This window comes from Chelonia mydas, chromosome 10, assembly GCF_015237465.2.
Source record: "Chelonia mydas isolate rCheMyd1 chromosome 10, rCheMyd1.pri.v2, whole genome shotgun sequence".
NCBI lineage: Eukaryota > Metazoa > Chordata > Testudines > Cheloniidae > Chelonia > Chelonia mydas.
This window is the reverse complement of record NC_051250.2, coordinates 48,835,282-48,859,475: the sequence shown is the minus strand read 5'-3', so window position 1 is coordinate 48,859,475 and position 24,194 is coordinate 48,835,282. Positions and strand designations below refer to the sequence as shown.

Here is a 24,194-nt window from a genome sequence, read left to right as displayed (position 1 = left end):
TTCCAGTTGAAAATCTAGTTCTACGTTTCTAAATCTAATCTATATTTAGACACAATTAAGCATACTGAAGAATCTATTTTTCCCTGTTTAGAACATTTTGTGATTAGAGATGATAAACAAAGATCTGTATCTGTTGTACTATTACAGCAGGAATGAGATTTGCCACAGACACAAACTGACAAATATAGAATGGCTGCAGGTATCAAATAAACAATCAGAGTGATTGGAAAACAAGCTATCTGAGCATTTTGAAAGCTACTATTATTCTGATTACTGGCCTAGTGGATGGGCAGAAGCAGTAAAAGTGGCATAATATGATTTTAGTAAAGCTTTTCACTCTGTCCCACACAACATTTTCATAAGCAAACGAGGGCCTAGAAGAAATTACTATAGGTGAGCACACAAATGGTTGAAAAACTGTACTCAAAAGAGTAGTTACCAACTGTTTGCTGTTGAACTGGGAGGGCCTATCTAGTGGGCTCCGCAGTGGTCAGTCCTGGATCCAGTACAATTAAATATTTTCATTAATGACTTGGATAACAGAATGGAGAGTATGCTTATAAAATCTATGGATTACACCAAACTGGGAGTGGTTGCAAGCACTTTGGAGGACAGGATTAGCATTCAAAACAACCAAGACAAATTGGAGAATTGGTGTGAAATCAGCAGGATGAAACTCAGTAAAGATAAGAGCAAAGTACTTTGTTTAGGAAGGAAAAATCAAATGCACAACAACAAAATGGGAAATAACTGTTGGTGGTCGTACTGCAGAAAAGGATTGGGGAGTTATTAATGGCTCACAAACTGAATATGAGTCAACAATATGATTCAGAGAGAGACAGAATAAATCTGACAGCCACTTCTTAACAACTAGCTAATATTCTGGGGTGTATTAACAAGAGTGTTATATGTAAAAGATGGTGAGGAAACTGTTCTGCTCTACTTGGCACCGGTGAGTCCTCAGCTGGAGTACTGCATCCAATTCTGGGCACCACACTTTAGAAAAGATGGTGAAAAATTGTAGAGTCCAGAGGAAAGCAACCAAAATTATAAATGGTTAATGAGGAAAGGTTAAAAAAAACGGGGCATGCTTAGTCCTGAGAAAGAAGACTAAGAGGAAACCTGATAATAGTCTTCAAATATGTGAAGGGTTGTTATAAAGAGGACAGTGATCAATTGTTCTCCATGCCCACTGAAGGTAGGACAAGAAATAATGGGTGTAATCTGCAGTAAGGGAGTTTTAGGTTAGATAGGAAAAACTTTCTAACTATAAGGGTAGTTAAATCCTGGAATAGGCTTCCAAGGAAGGTTGTGGAATCCCCATCACTGGAGGTTTTTAAGAATAGGATGGATAAATACCTGTCAGGGATGACCTAGGTTTACTTGGTCCTGCTTCAGTGCTCTCAAGGACCCTTCCAGCCCTGCATTTCTATGATTCCCCCTTTTTATTTGAGGTTTTTGTGCTACAAAAAATCCCCCTCCCCTCACATCATCCCATTTTATGTATTCACTTTGGTGTTGACATTTAGCTTGGCCAGCGACAACATACCCTAAGGACCTGGCTCCACAATAATTAATGCAACACTTCTACTCATTTTTACACTAGTTTAGGTACAACAGTACTTATCACAGAAAAAATATTCAAACATACTAGTATTTTAAGATGAAGACATTTTAAAATGTTGGCTCTTCCAAAATACAGGTCTAGGGAAAAAAGGAGTACCCAGATGCTGTATAAGCTTTCAGTCTCCAGGGAAGACAACAGTTTGCACTGATCTTGCACACCACTAAGGTATAATTCAAAAGCAGAATTAATATTCATATCCAACAAACCAACAATTCTATCAAACTAATTATACTGTATTAAGATCATAGTTGAAAAAGTACAGCTATGAAACGGCACTCCGAGAGAACCAGTGAAAATTCAAGGCCTCCACATTGTGGCTTTTTGGACGTTTTAACACTGATTCTGAGTGGTGATGGCCTACTTTCGTTTTCATATTCAGGGAAAATTAAATAGATATTATCCAGCTGAAACCTACCCAATTTAAAGAAGTTTCAGATACTGCACCTGAATCCTTCTGTCAATTTCTGCAGTTTTACACTTTCCTAATTTTCAAAATGTTTTTCTCTCCTCCATTTCTGTAACAGTAGTAGGTTAAAAACAATTCAGGAAGAACTGTGACTCTTAAGTTGATGGTGTCCCTTTAAAGGCAGAACAGTTTATGGAAAATCTTGAATCTAAAGTTTTGAAAATGCTTTGATGTTCTCTAATGATAAACATTATATAATTGTTAAATATTATTACTCTGACATGGACAAAGTTTGTTAGAAGATATTTTTTTTCAAGTGACAGTTTGTATATGCACTGGAGGTCTTATAATTGTAATTTTTCAAAATGTTTTCATATTCATGTATACAGATCAACTTTGCTCATAAAGGCACTTACAGAAAAAGTTTTGTATCTCAATCTAAGGTGTATATTCAAAAGGGAGAGCCTCTCATTAATTAACATTTTAATTCTGAGACACCAGAAATACAGACCCCCAATAACATAATGAGACTTATGCAGATAAAACATTAAAAAAGGCAAATACAGCATCTATGTTTAATTTTTAAAAATAGATAGCAACAAAGTTGTCTTAGATACTATGGTGATGAGTGCCAAGTAATCACCTAGCTAAAGAGAGACTGTTGTACTTGAGCACAACTGGGCCAGTTAACAATGCAATCAATACATTTCCTTGTTCTGATGGCTCTGCTGTCTCTAATTTACTGTTAACAGATTTTTCAGTTTAATATTTATGGTTTAGACATAAACATTCTTCCACTTGAACAGTGGCAACGTCCCATTCTCATGAATGTGTTCACACTGTAAGACTCTGAAAATACCTGTTCCTTCTTAGCAAGAATTATTTGCAACTCATTGCTGTGCACAGAGAAAGCAAACAGTTTATAGTAACTTACTCTAAAACTAGGCAGAGATCCCAGTGTTTGAGCTATGACGTGTTCTCTAATTTTTTCCCATTTAATCATCTGGGGCCTGGGGAAGTGGGGGCTTTCACGGAACAGTACTGGGGACAAAAGGGTTTCTGGCCATCCCCTTGTTTTTATTTTGTTTAGATATTTGAGCTCCTTCAGACCATAGGGATAGACCCCTTTCCCCTCTTTACACTTGAAATTCTCTTACTTTCTTTGTAGGTGTGATAGAGATGGGGTAAAATCGTGTAAAACTATCTCTTCTCAACTGGTACAGCCCCATGTTTTTACAACCCTTCCCCAGAACAGAAAGGACACCTCTCTAATTTCCCTGTTTAATTGGTAAACAGAGTGAAGCAGTGTTGCTGAAGCGAATACTGAAATAGGAGGCTAGAGTCTCCCAATGAAAACAGAAAGGCTTAATTTAGTTTCTTTCTTTCTTCTTCTCCTTCTCATAGAAATTCAGTGTATTGTACCTGATAGGGAAATAGCAGTTGTCCCTTTTCTCCAGCTTGATTCAGAGAGACACAGAATAAATCTGACAGCCACTTCTTAACAACTAGCCATTGTTCTGCCTTGTCTTACTACATATAGCTAATTTAAGGATTCACATGTCAGCAGTAACCAGTCAGTAAAAACACATGCAGTATTGATAATTCTGCTATATAAAAGCCATGAAGACTGTGCTTATACACTTCAGGCAGGAACTCCAGTGAGGCAGGACAGTTGGGATAAGGCTGCAGTAAAAAGGTCAGAGGCTGAAACTGTAGAGTCTCAATGTCCTTTGAAATACTGGGCAATTGTAACCCATGTTCATTTTGTTTTATAGTTGATAAACACAAAGGATAAAGCTATCTTCCTTGTTTGCCAGAGTTCAACAAGAGTGTTCAGGAAAGGACTGGTTTCAGAGTAACAGCCGTGTTAGTCTGTATTCGCAAAAAGAAAAGGAGTACTTGTGGCACCTGAGAGACTAACCAATTTATTTGCGCATAAGCTTTCGTGAGCTACAGCTCACTTCATCGGATGCATACTGTGGAAAATAGAGAAAAAACCTGGATTTGTGCTGGAAATGGCCCACCTTGATTATCATACACATTGTAAGGAGAGTGATCACTTTACATAAGCTATTACCAGCAGGAGAGTGGGGTGGGGGTAGAGAAAACCTTTTGTAGTGATAAACACCCATTTTTTCATGATTTGTGTGTATAAAAACATCTTCTGTATTTTCCACAGCATGCATCCGATGAAGTGAGCTGTAGCTCACGAAAGCTTATGCTCAAATAAATTGGTTAGTCTCTAAGGTGCCACAAGTACTCCTTTTCAGGTAAGGACCCTGAATACCCCAGTGCTGAAGTTCCTACAGCACTTCAGGATTTGCCTGATGTTTCCTGTCTCTCTGTCTGTGCTGTCAGCACTTCCAGGATGGGATATTTGAATAAGTTTTTACCCATTCCCACCATACTCTCTACCTCCAGGGTTTGTATCCTAAAAGGGATGGGATTATGTCTTGCTCTTGCACTTTCCCTTCTCGTGCGCCTCCCCGACCCTGACCCCGTGTTGCCTTCCATGGAGGGGAAGCATAAGACCCAAGGTTTGTATAGCTGCTGTTCCTTCTGAAAAAAACAGTACCAAGTAAATTACGTTTGTCTTGATTCTTTTTGAAGTTCCTATTGTCAGAATTTCTCCTCCAACATCGTTCTTTCATAAATCAAAATTTAGAGCACTAAGATTTTTAAATGAAACATATGATATGCCTTACTATGAATCCTAATGTAAACACATATGCCATTTAGAACATTCATGTACAGGACTCTCTATTGGAACATAAGTTATTCTGTGTTTCATGAGATGGAGGGTTAATTGTTCTATAACATAAGCATAACTTTTCCCATTGTAGTATCTTTTTCACAGAACTTTACTGCAGAAAACTAAAAAGAACCATCCTAAGGAGGACAGCTAGGCTGAAGAAATACTTAGTGGTAGGTCCTCAAGACCAGCCATTTGGCACCTGGTGCAGCTGAGGAGAAGAAGGAAAGCCAAAAAGTTTCTTCCTGGCTCCTTGAATCATCAAGCCTATTCAGAGGAGAAAATCTGAACAGTCTCAAGGCTGCTCAAAAGATTTTCCCAAGTCCTGAAAATCTGGCATCCACATTTTCATTTTCTGTCCCCCCATATTCCTTCCCCTAAAAAAATCTTCAGAACTGTTCACCATAGACTAAAGTAATACTAAAAACTCTTACAAATGTATTTGAATGTTGGTCTACACCGAGATAATTTGTTGGCTTACTCAAAGCCTATCCTTCGAAGATTGGGAGATAGCCTAAATAATGTTTGTTTCAGTCTTTGTTATCCTCTTTTTCTAATTTTCCAATATTTTTTATGATAAGCTTATTGTAGTAAGTAGGATGTACTGATAACATCAGTGTAACTGGGTGGCTTGCCCCAAGGGCTGTAGTACCTGAGGCGAAGCCCCACCTGAGAGGACTCAGAAGATTTCAGTATAAAATGAGCAGGAAGCTGTGGCATATAGTCTGCAGAGAATGAGGAAAACACTCCAAGAACGGTGGCTGGGGAGAGACCCTCACCAAGCAGGGAAGGAACTTGCAAAGCCCTCTATGCAGGGAGGCCTGGGAGGAGGAAGAAAAACCTTGGGCTGTGTGGACCTATCAATGGACTTTGTTTTGGGGTTTTGAGTTTTATTTACAGATTCTTTTATATTAATAAACCAAGTCCCAAAAGAATATATTTGTGACCAACAAAAAGCCTGAAGTGTATTTGAACAGTCCAAGAGTGGAAATTGAGGCAGCTCCCTATAGCTCACAAGGGGGCACATAGGAGGCTAACTGTAACCAGCCTAGCTACAGTCAACAAAAGGGGAGAAAACAGTAAAGATACCTTTTATTTCGTCTTTATCAAATTTTGTATATGTTTTACAAAATTATAATTGAATTAAACAGGAAGCATACTGAAGAAATTAGTTTAAAATATTGATATCTATGTTTTAAGCAGTTATCAAATTTAAGATACATTTTTTAGGTATAAACATTTTTACTTCAAACTTAAACTTCTCTTTTGGGTGGGAGAGTAAGGGAAGGTTGTGGGGAAGGAAGTTCAATACTTACTATCGTCCTCTTTGCTTTCCAGTGGGACACTCCATGCAATAAGGTTTCTTGCTGTACGACCCTCTTCTGCAACAATTTTCCTCACTTTGTCATGACTATTAGAGCGTTGGAAAGAAGCCTGAAAATGTGAAATATAGGAAAAATGTATCATTCTATTTCAAGCTAATATATTAATTATCTCAAAGCATTAATGCTAAAACATCCGAAAAGGGGCTTGCAGTTGACAATCCTAACATAAGTATAAATATTAACTACTATTCGTAAAAGTCTGTGAGATGGGTATTGTATTTTCACCACCTATTAGAAACTGTGTGGGTGGCATGGATGTACTCATTCATTTTCACAGAGAAGATGCATATGTCATAGCTCTTACAGTATCTTCTAGCAGCATGTTTAATCAGAATGAGAACTAGTGTCTAGCCCTCAGCTGGGGTTTGTCTACACCTGACTTTTTTTTAACCTTGATTAAATTGATTGCCAGCATTAGAGAAGTGTTTATACCTTTATGAGTGTGTTTACCTTTTGTTAACCCCACCTGCTGCACCTTTGATGTGGCTGCTGCTCCTAAACGTGGATAAAATGGGAAGGACAAGGCAAACATCTAGCCACATATAAAACAAACAAAAAACACCTCATTGGTTATAGAAATGGAACCAGGCTACCACTTTGTTGGAGATGGCTGCCAATGCCTCATATTTCATGAAGGGTTCTGGAAAAAGCCAGCCTGTGGAAGCCAGGACCCCAAAAAGGCTGATGATGGCAGCAAGAAAACACCTCAGAATTGGTTATTGGAATGCGAGAACAACATTTCAAACATCAATGATCTCACAAATCATGAGGGAAATGGATAATTATGTACTCAAAATCCTGGACATCAGTGAGAACAGACTGACCAGGTGTGGACAAGAAGCACTTCTAGCAAGAAAAGAAAATTGTCATTGGTTCAAGTCATTGTGATAACAAACATTGAGTGGGAGTAGCACTCATTATGACATACTGGGCATACATCATCAATTGGGCATACATCAACCAACACATCATATATGCCAGACTCCAAACCAGATTGGACCAAAAGTGTCAATCAGACAGCACTATGCTCTGCTGGAGGAACACAGCTTCAAGGATAAAGAGGAATTCTTCTATTGCCTCCAGAGTGTGATTAACAGAATAACAAAACATGATTTACTCCTTGTGATGGGTGACCTTTAACATTAACTTAGGATGTGGAAAGAGTGGACAGGGAAGCATGGGTTGATAATCATCAACCAAAATGGCAAGAGATTCATTGAACTGTGACTGGTATCCAACCTAATTCTTGCAAGCACCCTATTCCCTCACAAAGAAAGATGGAATTCACCAGATGCTAAAACAAAACAAAAACCAAAATAGATTGACCATGTGTACATCAACTGAAGATTCAGGTCATCTGTCCAAGATGCAAGGGCACATCAAGCAGCAAATATTAGCAGTGACCACAATCTCTGCATTGCTGCACTGAAAATAACATTAAGGAAGATCACCTTTTAACCAGGAAGTGGCAAATAAAATCAACAGTACAAAGTTGAAAATGAAAGACTATTGTGAGAAATTCCATCTTGAATTAAGGAACAGGTTTGAAGCACTGCCAAAGGCAGGTCAAAGTGAGACACAGACTGAACCTTAAGAAAAATGGGCAGCACTCAGAGGCAAGGGGATTGAAGCTGCAGGAACAACAGTTGGATATGAACATAGACAGAGCAAGAACTGGATAAGCCAAGAGACAAGGCATCTCATCAAGGAAAGGAAAGCACTGCAAGGAAAACTCCTGAATACTAAGACCAATGAAATATTGGGAAAACCAAAGGAGGAATATAAGAAAGCAAACAAAAAAAGTGAAAACCAATGCAAGGAAAGATAAATGGAGATATGCTGAAAACCTAGCAGCTGAAGCTGAAAATGCTGCTATGAAAGGAAACCACAGAGACATTTACTAAATGACTGAAACCTTTGTGAAAATTTCAAAATAAGAAATTGATCAGTCAAAGGCAAAGATGAAAAAATGCTTACAACTAATAGAAAAATAGATGGGCAGAGTCTTCAACCGACCCAGCCCCACCTCGGCACCAGATTTTGATGAAATATGCTAAACTGATCAACTTGACGTTAACATCAGCCCAATAGAGATGTTGAAAGTACAGGCTGTAGTCAAGAAGCTGAAAAACAACAAAGCAGCAGCAGATGACCAAATCACAGCAGGAATGCTAAAAGCTGTTGATAACACAATGCTAACAAATCTGAAAGAACTGTTTAATTAAGTCTGGTAAAAGGAGACCTTCCCTCCCCTCCCGACTAGTAGAAACATGGAATCATTGTCAGAATACCCAACAAGGTTATCTCACTGACTGTAACAACTGGAGAGGAGTTACACTACTCTCCGTTGTAGGGAAAGTTTCTGCAGCGTGATACTGTGACGTAGTGGGGATTTTCCCTTGTTATGTTGTACGTGAGCCTATGAGAGCCTTACTGTTTTGCATGAATGCTGTGTGTGCCGCAGTTTCCGGTGTACTGCACCAATACACACGTGTCGGAATAAGGGTGTGTTACTTTTGTGGGGGCTGCTCCAGCTGCCTGCACCGATGCTATGGCTGCCCCTTTGTAACCTAAGACCCAGGAGGGGGATGCAACCAGGTGACTCTTGGCCTGGGAAGGGAGACAAAAGCCGGAGGAGGAGCAACGGGCAGGTCAGGGGCCAGGAACTGGAAGCGAGTCAGTCTCAGCTGGCTTGGAGCGCAGGGGCTCTGGGCTCCCCTCCCCCCAAGATGGACATGGCTGAAAGTCACTGATTTCTGTGCTAACAAGTTCTGTTCTACACTGTGTTCCTGTCGACTAATAAACCTTCCGTTTTACCAGCTGGCTGAGAGTCACGACTGACTGTGGAGTTGTGGTGCAGAGTGCTCTGGCTTCCCCAGGAGCCTCGCCCCGACAGACTCGCTGTGCGAAGTGCACAGTGTGGAAGGGGATGCTGAATGCTCCAAGGTCAGACCCAGGAAGGCTGAACCTGTGTAAGCTTCTTGCCCTGGAAACAGTATGCTTAGAGAGAGGAGGCATGCTCCTCCAGAGTCCTGGCTGGCTTCGTATGAAGTAGTTCCAGAGCATCGCCCCAGTGACTCCGTGACAGATACTACACAGGATGAAAGAAACAGTGGGTGCTAAGCTTACAGAACATGCGGGATTCAGGTCTAGGAGATCCTATATAGACCAGATATTCACACTAAAGACCATCATAGAGGAATGTATCAATTTCATTGATTTTCAAAAGGCGTTTGACAGCCTACACAGATATACATTGTAGAGTATTCTCCCGTCCCTGGAATCCCAGCTGAAGCTGTCCACATCATTAAGGCCATGTATAGTGATGTGAAATGTTCTGTAAAGGTGAATAACCAGGCAACAAAGTTCAAAGTGCACACTGGAGTGAAAAAGCTGCTTTCATTCTCAACTGCTGTTTGGCATTGCCATAAATTGGATAATCAAGTGTATTAGCAATACAAACACTGGTACAGAATGGGTAGATGGCAAATGCCTTGAAGAGCTAGGCTTTGCCAATGATACTGCACTATGACAACCCTGAAAAATTACAAAGACAGATAACCTGACAAAAAGAGCAGGCCAACCAGGATTCAAAATCAGTTATGCTAAAACAAAGATCCCTGAGACCCAGATGTCAAAGCAGCAATATCACATTAGAAGGCAAAAACAAAAAGAAAGAAGAACAGTTCATCTACCTGGGCAGCACCTACTAGTCAATGGAGACGTCAAAAAGGGATCGACAAGGATAGTAAAAGCATCTACAGCATTCTTTACACTCAACAATGTATGGAAATCAAAGATGCACAGTACCAGAACAAAGCTGAGAATTTTCAACTCAAACACAATCTCAGTTTTCACATAAGGCTGTGAAAACTGCAGATCTACTAAAATGTTACTTAGAAAACTACGCTGCTTCGAAAGTAAGTGGCTATGAAAGATTCTGGGCACTGACGGGGAAGACTTCATCACTAATGAAGAGATCTAATCAATTACCAACCAGTATCTCATCTCCACCAAAACCAGAAGGAATTGTGGGACATATTTGTGGGGTTTATTCTGGATACCAACACACAGACTCCCACATGATGTCATTGAGTTGAAACTGATTGGTATGAAAAAGAGAGGGTACCCAAGAGAACCCTTAAAAAAAACCCTTGGTAGGGAGGACAAAACAGCTGATCTCAACACCATAAAGTAGATGGAAGAATGACAGAAGAAATGACAGAAGAATAGAATAGACGAATTTCTGCCCTGTGCGCTAACACTGGCATGAGAAGGACGAAAAGTGATAATAAATTATCTTGAATTAACTGGCAATCAATTAAAACAAGGTAAAAAAAAGTCTAGTGTAGACAAAACCCTAGGCCAAAAATATACGTTAGTGTGGCAAAGAAACTCTAGAGAGGAGCTCTGGTTTATCTGGACCACCTGTTTCATGCTAAAATTACACCTTTTCTTCCTAGTGGAAACAAGACCCTAGAAGATAACTTACTACTACACAAAGCTATAGTAGAGAAGTTAAGGATATAAGAAGGATCCCTGAGGATGATTCCCACTCACTTAAGAAACAAATTTGGTTAGATTTGTAAAATATACTCAGTTCAAGGCTTTTGAAAGCATATACAATAAAACAAACATTAACAGATATTGACTAACATCAACTAAATAAATTCTTGCCTCACAACAGAATGCAACCAGCACTCCACAGGAAAAAGCCTGACTAAGAAGGCAGACTTTATACCATGGCACTGCAGATCAACAAACTGGGGCCCTCTGACACAGGCATAACATGCAAGAGCTGGCTTTAAAAGGACCCTCTGCTGAGACTGCACTTCTTCCAATACAACAGTAAGAAGATGGAAAATAAGGGAGAATCTTAACTTCACTACATTCATAACTGTTGACAAAAGTGCAATAAAAATAAAACTAATAATGACTTACAAAACAAAATTAAACAACTAGGCTAAGAAATATGGACCATCATAACAATGTTTTTATTATTGAATTGGTCACTTTCTTGTGATTTTATTTTATTGCATTATACTGAAACCATCTAATATTTAAAATATGACTTCAAAAAAGTAACAACTACAGTAAACGACATTCAGAGTCCAAGTTAGTAAGCTATCAATAGGAATCTTAGTCATTTTACTCTAACTGAAAAGTCCTAAAAACTTATACTTACAAATATTTGTACTTTTATTCCTGCAGTATGTCATTTTTGTTTAAAAATGGCTTGTATAATGTATTTCTACATCATTTTCTATCTGAGACTCTTAAACCACCTTATAAGTAATAAATTTAGCCTCGCAGTATCCCTTTAAGGTACTATGAGTTGATGGGCAGCTTCACCAGGCAGGGACGGGATATAAAGCTCCAACCTTGAGTCTTTTAAAACCCTTTACTCAGGGCTTGTTTTATTATCAAATCAACTGAAAAAAAAACCCTGGGTAATAATTCCAAGAAGGTTTCCCTGTGTTAGCCAGACAGGAGGGAGAGAACACATCCTTCCCCTAAGAGCAGTCCAGTCTGCACCAACAGGGAAGGAAAAGGATGCATCATTCCTCTTTGGGTAGCGCCTACTGGCCATTATTCACAATTGGCTCCTGCTCCCTGCAAGTGTCTCCCTCTCTGCCTGAAAAATGCAGAAAGCCCAGTCTCAGATCCTTCCCTGAGGTGGGACTCTTCTACCTGCCTAAGAGGCAGGAAGCTTTATATGTGATTTGCTATAAAGCAGGACTAGGAGCATGTTACCTGCAGCTACAGCTCAAAGTTTTAAAGGCACAAAGATTGTCACAGGTGCACTGGGATGTCCATATGCACCACTGGGCCTTGTTACAGGTACATATTATGTCCACTTCAGGGCTTGCAAACATTTAAAGGGTCACAGTCAATTTGAAAATCGCATTTACATCTGAAAATGTTGTAGCTACTACCATTACAAATAAACCCTAAGATAACTGTAACAAAGAAATTAAAAGAAAAATTATTCTTTTTTCAGATTGTTTACTTTCTTCAATTGACAGCACACTGTGCATAGTCTTACCGTTTTGTTGATGGGACATTCCCTCTTTCATGCTCTGCAAGAGGGAGTTTATTGTTAACAGCAGGAGCAGAGCTCAAATTGAAAGGCAGGAAGTAACAGTCAGGTATGTGTACATAGACAAAGCGGGGAGGAAAGGAGAGCTGGCCTGAAAAAGTTTGGTGATGTTGCTCTCAAGCCCATCCAAAAGACTTTTCCAAATGTAAACAGGGCGGGAAAAAAAGCTCCTATAACAAATTTTAAAATACATTTAACAAAATTCAAAACATACTACTTAAAGAGGGCTCTGTACAAAAAATAATTTAAAAGTTCAAGTTACAGTATATAACTACCCATGTGAGCAGTCCCACTGAAGTCAGCAGAACCATTCTTGTAGTTAACTGCTTGCAGTACATGTTGAGAAAATGAACCACAAAAAGTTAATAAACCCAATATTTTAAGCATTATAGTACAGATCAAGATGTTTCCTGCACCATACTTACAACTTTAGGCCCCAATCTTGCAACCATTTCAGTCCATGAGCACTATCATCTTTAATAACCAAGTCTGCAGACTGTACTAGATGAGGCACTGTAGTTTAAACTGTTTTATCTATGTGTATAATGGTAGTATGAAATGCAATAAATGTGTGTGAGAAACTGCACAATATTTTGAATGTTTCTACTAACAATATTTTAACCTAGGCTCCTGTCGTCCAGAAGACCTCAGTAGATTGTTTCAAAGTCACAGTGTGCCATCTAGTGCTACACAGAGAATTACTCGGAGGCACTACTGTATACCATAGTGTCCTGAACACAAAAGTAGTATAACTAAAGAGGAACTGAGCTGTCAAGGAAAGCTAATATATGAAAGGGACAAGTTATTTAATTTGGTTCAAAAGGAACCCCAAGGAGGGTAAACTCAAAAATGGGGCTTATGTTAAAACTGTTCCAATTCATCCTTAGCCTAACTACTTACCAGAAAATGTTAAAAACAGCCAATATTTGTGTCAGTCCAAAATAATATTTTACTTTTTACTCGGGCTGTCAATTAATCGCAGTTAACTCAAGCGATTAACTCAAAAAAATCGTGATTAAAAAAATTAATTGTGATTAATCGCAGTTTTAATCACACTGTTAAACAACAGAATACCAATTGAAATGTATTAAATATTTTGGATATTTTTCTACATTTTCATATATATTGTATTCTGTGTTGAAACTGAAATCAAAGTGTATATTATTTTTATTACAAATATTTGCATTGTAAAAATGATAAAAGAAATACTATTTTTCAATTCACCTCATACAAGTACTGTCGTGCAATCTCTTTGCTGTGAAAGTGCAACTTACAAATGTAGATTTTTTTCTGTTACATAACTGCACACAAAAACAAAACAATATAAAACTTTAGAGCCTACAAGTCCACTCAGTCCTACTTCTTGTTCAGCCAATCGCTAAGACAAACAAGTTTCTTTATATTTACAGGAGATAATGCTGCCCTCTTCTTATTTACAATGTCACCTGAAAGTGAGAACAGGCATTTGCACAGCACTTTTGTAGCTGGCATTGCAAGGTATTTACATGCCAGATATGCTAAACATTCATCTATCCCTTCATGCTTCAGCCACCATGCCAGAAGACATGCTTCCATGCTGACGACACTCATTAAAAAAAAATAATGCGTTAATTAAATTTGTGACTGAGCTCCTTGGGGAGAACTGTATGTCCCCTGCTCTGTTTTACCCACATTCTGCCATATATTTCATGTTATAGCAGTCTCAGACGATGACACAGCACATGTTGTTCATTTTAAGAACACTTTTGTTGCAGATTTGACAATACTCAAGGAAGGTACCTGTGACGTTGCACTCCATATGCTTTATGAAAATATGCTTATGAATGTGAATATGATGTAACAGGAATATGCTTTATGCAAAGGGTCTCTTGTAAGGTATCATTATAAAGCTTATAATCTACTGACTGTGTGCGTTCATCCTATTTGTATGCATGTATCATTCTTGTATCTGAAGGTAGAAATATGAAGTATAACTCTGAGGTCCCATTGTAATTATGCAAAGTGTGGGCCATTAATGGTGGTTTAGAATCTTGATGGCTCCCATTGACTAGGACAATTGATTGTAGATGATTTATTTACCTGCAAACCTTCCTGTGTACGTGTGGGCCAGCCTGTGGGTAATGAAGAATGAGGTCTTACAGTGACATGTGACCATGTCACCTGGTAATGAAATCCATCTTAAATCCAGTACTTTTCCATTTAGAAGGAGTGATGGGGACCCAGAGAGACAAAAGATTCCCGCCTTGTGCCAAAGCTATAAAAGGGGGTGGAACAGCTGCCAGTCATGAGAAAGCTCCTGCTTACCACCTAAAATGTCTGCTGAAAATAACAAGGACTGTACTAGGGGTAAGGATTAGGCCCAGACTAGGAAGGAGTCTAGTCTGCGAAAGAAGCTTATTGGAACATCTCTGAGGGTGAGATATTACCTGTAATCCGTTTCTTAATGTATTAGGGTTAGACTTGCGTGTTTTTGCTTTATTTTGCTTGATGACTTACTTTGTTCTGTCTGTTATTACTTGAAACAACTTAAATCCTACTTTTTATACTTAATAAGATCACTTTTGTTTATTAATTAACCCAGAGTAAGTGATTAATACCTGGGGGAGAAAACAGCTGTGCATATCTCTGTCTCAGTATTATAGAGGGTGGACAATTTATGAGTTTACCCTGTATAAGCTTTATTCAGAGTAAAACGGATTTATCTGGGGTTTGGATCCCATTGGGAGCTGGGTGTCTGGGTGCGGGAGTCAGGTAACCTGCAGAGCAGTTTTCACTTAAAGCCTGCAGCTTTGGCGGCGTAGCCCGGACCCTGGGTCTGTGTTGCAGCAGACTAGAGTGTCTGGCTCAACAAGCAAGGTTCTAGAAGTCCCATGCTGGCAGGGAAGATGGGCTCAGAGGTAATTTCAGCACACCAGCTGACAGTCCCAAGGGAGTCTTGTGACCGAACCCGTCACAGTACCGGTGTGAGATTTTTAAAGATAGCTTAAGAATCGACCCAAGGCTTAAGAATCTGGAGTGCCTTCAAAATCTGAGAGGGACAAGGTGTGGAGCATGCTTTTAAAAGTCTTAAAAGAGCCACACTCCAATGTGTAAACTACAGAACCCGAACCACCAAAAAAGAAAAATCAACTTTCTGCTGGTGACATCTGACTCATATAATTAAAATGAACATGCGTCAGTCCGCACTGCTTTGGACTGTTATCGAGCAGAACCCATCATCAGCATGGACGAGTGTCCCCTGGAATGGAGGTTGAAGCATGAAGGGACATATGAATCTTTAGCACATTTGGCACGTAAATAACTTGCAACACCGGCTACAACAGTGTCATGTGAGCACCTGTTCTCACTTTCAGATGACATTGTAAACAAGAAGCAGGCAGCATTACCTCCTGCAAATGTAAACAAACATGTTTGTCTGAGCGATTGGCTGAACAAGAAGTAGGACTGAGTGGACTTGTAGGCTCTAAAGTTCTACGTTGTTTTATTTTTGAATGTAGTTTTTTTGTACATAATTCTACATTTGTAAATTCAATTTTCATGATAAAGAGGTTGCACTACAGTACTTAGGTGAATTGAAAAATACTATTTCTTTTGTTTTTTGCAATGCAAATATTTGTCATCAAAAATAAATATAAAGTGAGCACTGTACACTTTGTATTCTGTGTTGTAATTGAAATCAATATATTTGAAAATGTAGAAAACATTCAAAAATATTTAAATAAATGGTATTCTATTATTGTTTAACCGTGCGATTAATCACGATTAATTTTTTTAATCACTTGACAGCCCTACTTTTTACTCTACTCCAGCAGAAGCACTTAGAAGTATTCTCAGAGACTGGCTGACATTACTGATCTAGGGGTTTATAAACTGTCAATACAACATGCAGTAAGGAACGATGCCCAAAGCTTACACAACCAAGTGATGCACAAACAACTGGTCAGGAGCCTGAGGGCCATAACAAATTCTCATAAAATGATAGTCTTCTCTCTTTTTTTTTCTCTCCAAGTGATGTTATATGTCTTGTCAACACAAAAAGTTGCACCTGTTTAACATACATCTCATTTTAAATCAGTGTCGTTAAACTGTTGCAAATCCCTATATGAACACTTATTTCAGTTTGAGTGGTTTAGTTCGATTTAAATTAAACCAATTTCAAACCAAATTCACCTAATTGAAATAAGCCAAAATAAGAGGGTTCATAAAGCCTTTGGCACTGATTTAGCTAAATCAGTTTAAAATCAAGGCTTTAGTTAAAGCAGTGCACTTTCCTGTATGAATAATCCCAAATTGAGGAAAGTAGTGGGCTGTCTTGCAGAACTTTGATCATCTCAGCATTCAAATTTACTCTGAAAAATGTTTACAAAAAACTTGTCCTATAGGTTTTTCTTTAAAATTATTATTTCAACATCTTTAAAAACAAATAGAAAACAGCAGAAAAACAACATGCCCTGGTCTTTTATTGGCCACAAAACAACCAGATATTGTGTCTTTTCTGAATATGATAACCTGTGACTTTGAAAGAACTTCTCTGATATGAAACCACATATAAAATATTAGCCAATAACCAGACAACAGTAAAGAAATATATTCTAGGGATGCTTTCTAAAAGTAAGTTCTCTTTTTAAAATGGAGACCAGTTAAGTGAAATCTGGACTAAGTATGAGCAAGAAACCAATTCCCTCCTTGAAAGAAAAAATGTTATCATTATGAACTCAACAAACAGTTTAAGAAATTAAGTTTCAGGTTAGCAAGTGATTATTTTGATCCCCCTAGTCTTGAGACCACCGAATGATATCCCAAAACAAAGCTGCACAAGTAGCTAGCTAGAGGCTTACTCCTGATATTACTACAAAAAGATGTCTATATTAATATTACCCATCAGTTTAGCCCTTTACATAACTAACACATGTTCCATGCCCCAAAAAGCTTGCAAGCTAACTAAGACAAGACAAACAAGAACAGAACCTTGTGGAACACCAGCCAGAGAACAGGAAATCCTTAAATGAGATGCTGAAGGTATAGTCAGCAAAACAGGAGAACCAGGAGAGTACAGTCACAAAGCAAAGAGGAGAGTGTGATCATAGAATCATAGGGTTAGAAGGGACCGTAAGGGTCATCTAATCTAATCCCCTGAAAAGATGCAGGATTTGTTGTGTTTAAATCACTGTGTTAAAGGCAGTACTGGACATCAAGACATTAAGCCCCTGCTGTTCATCTAGAATGAAGTAATCATTCACCCTATAGTAAGGACTATTTCAGCTGATGGATAAAATCTGGGGCCCAAAGCCCAGTATATATATATATATATATATATATATATATATATATATATATATATATATCTTATTGAAATACTCATGTTTTAACCATTCCTGACACTGCTGGAATTACAATCATCAGTTAACTAAGGGGAGCTACTACAAATTCGCTAACCCCTTACATATTAGGTAGTTATTATTAGGTCTGTGCTATTTCCTTGCAACCCTATCTTCCTTATTTCATTGTAAATAGCTAATATGCACTGACGTATGAAGTATTACAGTGGTTCTCTTCTTCATTAACATTCTCTGTATATATGTACTAAGACATTTCTCTAATCAAGATGAGACAGTCAATTTCATCCATCTTGCACTGTCAAGCAAAACTTAGCCATGGTCCCTGTAACATTCCATACCTTGGGGGAGCGTCCTGGAACCCCCATATTGCTCATTCATACATGAATGTGATCTTGCATATAAAGCATGCCTTTTAAGGTAACAGGGGAAAGGTTATGATCCGCTGAAAGTCATTTCTCTATCCATATATGCATATGAAGTTATGAGAATTGTGTTGTATAGTTGTCATTAAAACATGCTGTAAACTGGGGAATCAGCCAGATATTAGCTCCCCAGAGGCAACAGCAAGGAAAGTAACCAACACCCCGGCAGGTTATCAATCAACCCATCAGCAACCACTGTCCAGCAAGGGAGCTACAATGCAATGACTCACCTGCATGAGGCCACACCAGGGGAACTGCTCAACCTTGCTGGGAGACTCAGCAATGCCCCAGACATGCCTGGACTTGGGTTTTCCATGCACATGGACTGAGGGTATAAAACAGTCAGAATGGCCATGTTGGCCTTTTCTCCTGCCCCAACCTATGCTGCAAGCAACTAAGGGCATGTCTTCACTAGCAACGTTAAAGCGCTGTCCAAAAAGAGAACAAGACTCCAACAGAGGAGATTGGCCCAGGTTTAAGGAACAAACCTGTATACTAAGGACTGCAATATCCAGTGGGGTGAGAAAAACTGTTTAATCTAGATGTTGCCCAGTCTAATAGGGTTGAGAGTTTAGACTGCATGCTTATATTTTATTTCTTTTGGTAACTAACTCTGTCTTTTTGCCTATCACTTAAAATCTATCTTTTATAGTCAAATTTGTTTTACTGTTTATCTTTACCAGTGAGTTTGTATGAAGTACGTGGGAAAACTGCTCAGGGTACAAAGGCTAGTGTATATCCACTTTCCATTAATAAAGTGGTGAACCAATAAATAAATTTGCATTGCTCATCTTGAGCAGTGCAAGATAGTATATTCCTGGTACAGTGCTGGGAGCCGGGTAGGATTAGGCTGGTGCCTTTCTCTGTGTGATTCATGAGTGGCTCTGGGAGCATTCATGCAATATAACTGGGTGTGGGACTCCACATGCTGTTGTGCTGAGTGATCACAGAGCCTGGAGGGGCTTGCTGCTGGTCACTAACAGGGCATTGTGAGAGACAGCCCAGGCTGGGGAGAGTTAAGGGGGCTCAGAGATCCCACAGTCCCAAGCTGCACCCCACGGGGATCCTGCACAGTCCCAGCCATGGTAAGATAGAATAACATGCAGTCCATTAATTTGGAATAACAGTCAGATGTGCTGATCTGTTGGGAGAGAGTATGAGGTCACGATTAAGGTTTTGCGTAAGAGCAGGAGTTGGATGAAGTTGGGGAACATATTGGTTTTGGGTATCTGTTGAAGACAGAGGAAATGCTTTATGGAATATCAGAGTGAATTACTGACAACATTGTAGATGATGGCAAAGGTGACAAGAAATGCTGGAGGCCTTTTCTGTAACTTATTTGCATTCTTAAGGTTTTGGGTGATGGAGGTATGTCCTGTTGCAACTTTAATTATCACTAAATACATTTTTAATGTGGTAATACATGTTGTTTTACTTTCAACAGAAAAAAGACACATCACATGTACAGAAACAAAAGGCTATTAGTATGAGAAACAGAAAACCTAAACTTTGAGGCAGGGAAACAGCAAAAATTGAACTGTATCTTCCCACTCTCCGCCCACTGCACGCACACACTGAAAATCTGAGGAGCAATTTCCACTCTCTCCTCAATTAGGGTCTAAGCATCTCTTGCAAGCTGCTCAGCATTCTCAGCTCCCACTGACTTCAACTGGAATTGAGGTTGCACAGTATCCATGGGAAGATTCCTCACTGTTAATAGACTAGAGGATTTCCTGCATCACATCACTGATAAAAAACAGACCTGTGGAGCTGAGCTTTTTAAAATTGTACTGTTCTTCAGGATTGGAAAAAATACTGCAAAAAGGCTTAGAATTGTAAACAGTGCCATTCCTGTTGTTTGTAAAACTTTGGCAAATTGCTACATCAGATTAAAAAGGTACTTAAAATATTTGTTGAAAGTCTCTTGTTGCAAAGTGTTCTTTAAAGGTTCTTGAACAGCAGACTCTGGCACATAATAGAAATGCCTTAATCTCTATTAAAAATGTCATTTCTTAGCATTCCCTCAAGACAATATAAAAGTAATACATAAAAAAAGAAACTGGTCTCAGAAACTCTTTCATAGCCTATATACTCCAAGAAAATAATGTTTTTTCTTCCCTGCCCCACCCACAATGCTTGGTGGTTTCATGATAAAGAATTTATCTTCTGGGAGATCACACAGAATTGTGAACTCCTTTTTAGTGATCTGAAAGTGTCCTATGCTATAAATCACTGAAGACACTCATTTATGGTAAATGTCAAATTGAGGTGGACCATAATGGAATGCAGCCAACAGACATTAACAGAAGTGCATGAAATTAAACAAAAAATATTAATTTACATGTAGAGTTTAAAAATTTACATCTTGGTTACATATATTTATTTTATGGAGGGCAAATGCAAATATCAAACCCATTTAAAAATAGAATCTTTCTTTGATCTATTTCTTAAAAATACAGTTGAAAGCCGATGTAAATAATTACAGTATGGTAACATTCACAGAAAGAAAAGGAGTACTTGTGGCACCTTAGAGACTAACCAATTTATTTGCGCATAAGCTTTCGTGAGCTACACCTCACACTCACTTAACATTGTATCAGTTGCTTAACTTTACAATTTCCATGTGCTGATAAAAGTTGTGCAACTCTTGTATGCTCAGGATTTACCTGAATTTGCCAAATTAGTCCAGTAAAACACATCTTCAGGTAAAATATCTTGTAAAATAATCCTGATCTTTACTAACAGCATTGGCGGGGGGGGGGGGGGGGAGAGAGGGGGGAGTTGAGATTATTTTATTTTGTTTTCACTTTGAGAAAAGCATTTATTACTCTTTAAAAGAGCAGTTTTATCCTTTAATTAAATGAGATGCAGGTACCAAACTTAGATTTCTAATTTTATGATTTCCAGTATTACAACTTGCTATGGTAAATATGATTTAAACTAATCAGAATTATAGAGATAAAAGAACATATCAAACTTTTATAATTAACTTGTGTTCTCTTTTAAAGATAACACCTAATAGTATAAAAGAAGTGTCAGATATGAAACTAACATTATGCCCTCCATTCAGTTACACATGTACTACTGAAATCAAAAATATATGCAATACCTTTTTAACAAATGTTTTATTTGATAAACTACCCTACCAACAGACCATCTTTGCAGAATTAAATTTAACAGTAAAGAACTAGACTTTGAGAATTTCATAATTAACTGACATATTCTGACATTTCTTTTTTTTTATTTCCCTCTTATATTTCAAAAACATCATTTACAAATCTATTCATTTGGTTACTTTGAGAATGCTACGTCATTGCAAAATTTCACTATGAAAAATACTTATATTGTTCTTGAAGATACATTAACTGGGATTAAAACAGGCTGCTCAAAGAAATAAAGGTAAAATATACATACAGAATAGAAGTAGAGTTTGTATGCAGATTTGTTTTCCATCATAATTAACTATGATAAACTTGTACCACAAAATTTCTAGATGTCCCTCTTAATGCTTAGCAAAAATGTTCTCCAATATTAACAAAAACAGATCTTCATATAACTAATCAACTTGTCCAGGAATTGCCAACTTGTTCAGCATTAGCTTTCCAACCCAGAGATCACTTAAAGCCAACTGTTAATAAGGTTGGAAGGCAAAAGTTGTTATAAATTAGTTGTTGCTAACCAGGTCTTTGTTCAGGCAACTCCTTATCATTGGCAAGTCCCTCTAAGCACTGAAAATGTTGACACTGGCAACACACACCTGTATTATGGTTACATACTAAGGCCTTATCTACACTGGCAAGTTTCTGTGCAGTACAGCAGCTTTCTGCGTTGTAACTCCCAAGTGGTACACACTACCAAGCCACTTAGTGCGCAGAAACTGCAGTTGCAACGCTGTAAAAAAAAAAACACCCCGATGAGAGGCGTACAGCTTTCTGCACTGGGGCTACAGTGCCGCGGTGCCAGTGTAGACACACTGGTCAATTACAGCACTGTGATTGGCCTCCAGGAGGTGTCCCACAATGCCTGTTCTCGCCTCTCTGGTCATCGGTTTGAACTCAACTGCCCAGCCCTCAGATGACTAACCATGAGCTCCACCCCTTAAATTCCTTGGGAATTTTGAAAGTCCCCTTCCTGTTTGCTTGGTGACGCATGCAGTGGTCTCAGCGCATCCTTCCAAGTGACCATGCCTGCTCCACACACCAGGCGATTCCCCGCTTGGAGCAATGCCAAGCTGCTGGACCTCATCAGCATTTGGGGACAGGAGGTTGTCTAGTTCCAGCTGTAGGAATTATAATACCTACGGACAGAGTTCACGATGCATGACAGAAAGGGGCCATAACTGAGACACATTGCATTGCAGGGTCAAAGTGAAGGAGCTGTGGAACGCCTACCACAAGACATGGGAGGCAAACTGCTGCTGCACCCACGAGCTGCCAGTTCTACAAAGAGCTGGACATGATACTCGGCGGCGACCTCATCTCCAATGCGAAGGCCATTGTGGATACTTCGGTGACTCGCATGCCAGTCGAGAGTGGACCGAGCCAGGAGGAGGAAATCTGGGAGGAGGATGTGGAGGGGGACTTAGAGGCAGAGGACAACTCTGAGGTCAGAGATGCATGCAGCCAGGAGATCTTCTCTACCTCGGAGGAGCCTAGCCAGTCACATCTGTCGGAGCTTGGCGAAGCAGAAACAGGAGAAAAGACCCCTGGCAAGTGGCTTTGATTTTGGGAATCACTGAAGTGAGTTGTTGGGGGCAGGAGAGTTGCAGAAATCAGGCCTGTGTCTGTATGATGCGCGTACCACCACATGCCTAGGCTGAGCAGCAGAACAAGGTGTTGATTGACTCCCTCACTTCACGGGAATCTCCCTCAGAGATCTCCAGGAAACTCTCATGGAGATACTGGACAATCCACTGCTGCGGGTTCTTTGGCAGAGCTGCTTTGTTTCTTGCCCCATTAACGGCAACTTTCCCATGCCACTCTGCCACCACAGGGAGGGGAAGGGGTGAGCACTGCAGCACACAGGTAAGCTGCGTAAGGGCCAGGGTGGAAGCCGCAGTCTTGGAGAAGACCCTCCCTTGATTCCCTGCTCACCCTCAGCGGCAAGATATCTTCCATAATTAACACAGCCTGTGGAAAATGTGGGGACAGGCATGATTATCAGGCCCCCCTTACTGTGCTGGCTCTCCCCAAGAGCCACGCGCCCAGTGTACAGTACGGTCCTGGAACACTGATTTCCCCTACCCCTGCAGTTACTCACTATTTTGGGGGTCTTGTGGCTCATGTGTGCTTGCCTGGGGTCAGTCAGTTAGTAATAGGTATGTGAATAGTGGCTGTGTTTTAAATCACTGAATCAGTGGTCTGTGTGTTGCAAACAATACCGCTTCTGTAAAATGTTGCATTTTGGCTTTACAGATATGACCTTGGGAGCCCAGCCTCGCTCTTTGTTATCGCTGGCTGAACGGCTGCGCAGAATTAGAAAGCAGCCATGAAGAACTGAAGAGGACTTTCTGCGTGATGTGATGAAGCACCCCGCAGCCGAAAAACAAGAATTGAAGAAGTGGCGGGACAGCGAGAAGAGTGACCAAAAGGAGAACGTGGCACGCCAGAACAAAGCCATGGAACGGCTCTTAAACGTTATGGAGGGCCAAGTGGACACGCTCCAGGTGCTATGAGCACTGCAAACCAAGCAGCTCTGTGCCTGCCCTCCCCTGCAGCTGCTGTAGCAAAACTCTTTCCCATGCACCCCCCCAGACACCACCAGCACATTCTTATCAACCTCCTGGCTCCAGTCTGTATCCGCTACATTCCACTCCTCCCCCGTCACAGTCCAGCACTGCGGACTCCCAGTACTCACTGCACTCAACACCTGTCCCTCTGCAGTTTAGCCCTGCTGAAGTACAGTACCCGCTGCACTGTACTCCAAAGGAGAAGGTTGGGTATGATACCTGGACATACACAAATCTTTAACCGTCCCGGGACCCCACCTCCTCCTGGGACCCTCCCTTCCCCTATCCCCCTCAGTGCTGATGTGTTTTTATGTCTCTCTCCCTCCTCCGGTTGTTGTTTTTTAATAAAAGAATTCAGTTGGTTTGAAAGCAATCTTCATTCCATTAATTGAAAGCAAACAGAGCCATGCAAAGCAACAGGCTATTTTCTTAAAC

The 24,194-nt window shown here is 39.7% G+C and overlaps 1 protein-coding gene across 14 annotated transcripts in view; it reads right to left on the bottom strand.

The window, feature by feature from the left end:
• SCAPER (S-phase cyclin A associated protein in the ER) overlaps positions 1-24,194 on the bottom strand; it is a 356,135-nt gene that overhangs the window by 317,031 nt on the left and 14,910 nt on the right. For 13 of the 14 annotated variants that reach the window (XM_043523924.1, XM_043523925.1, XM_043523930.1 and 10 more), the window contains one exon: positions 6,102-6,219. In XM_043523924.1, coding sequence (XP_043379859.1) covers positions 6,102-6,219 — 118 coding nt within the window. Of the gene's footprint in view, positions 1-6,101; positions 6,220-11,993; positions 11,996-17,628; positions 17,643-24,194 lie in introns of those variants that run through there. The other variant, XM_043523926.1, reaches the window with a different exon arrangement.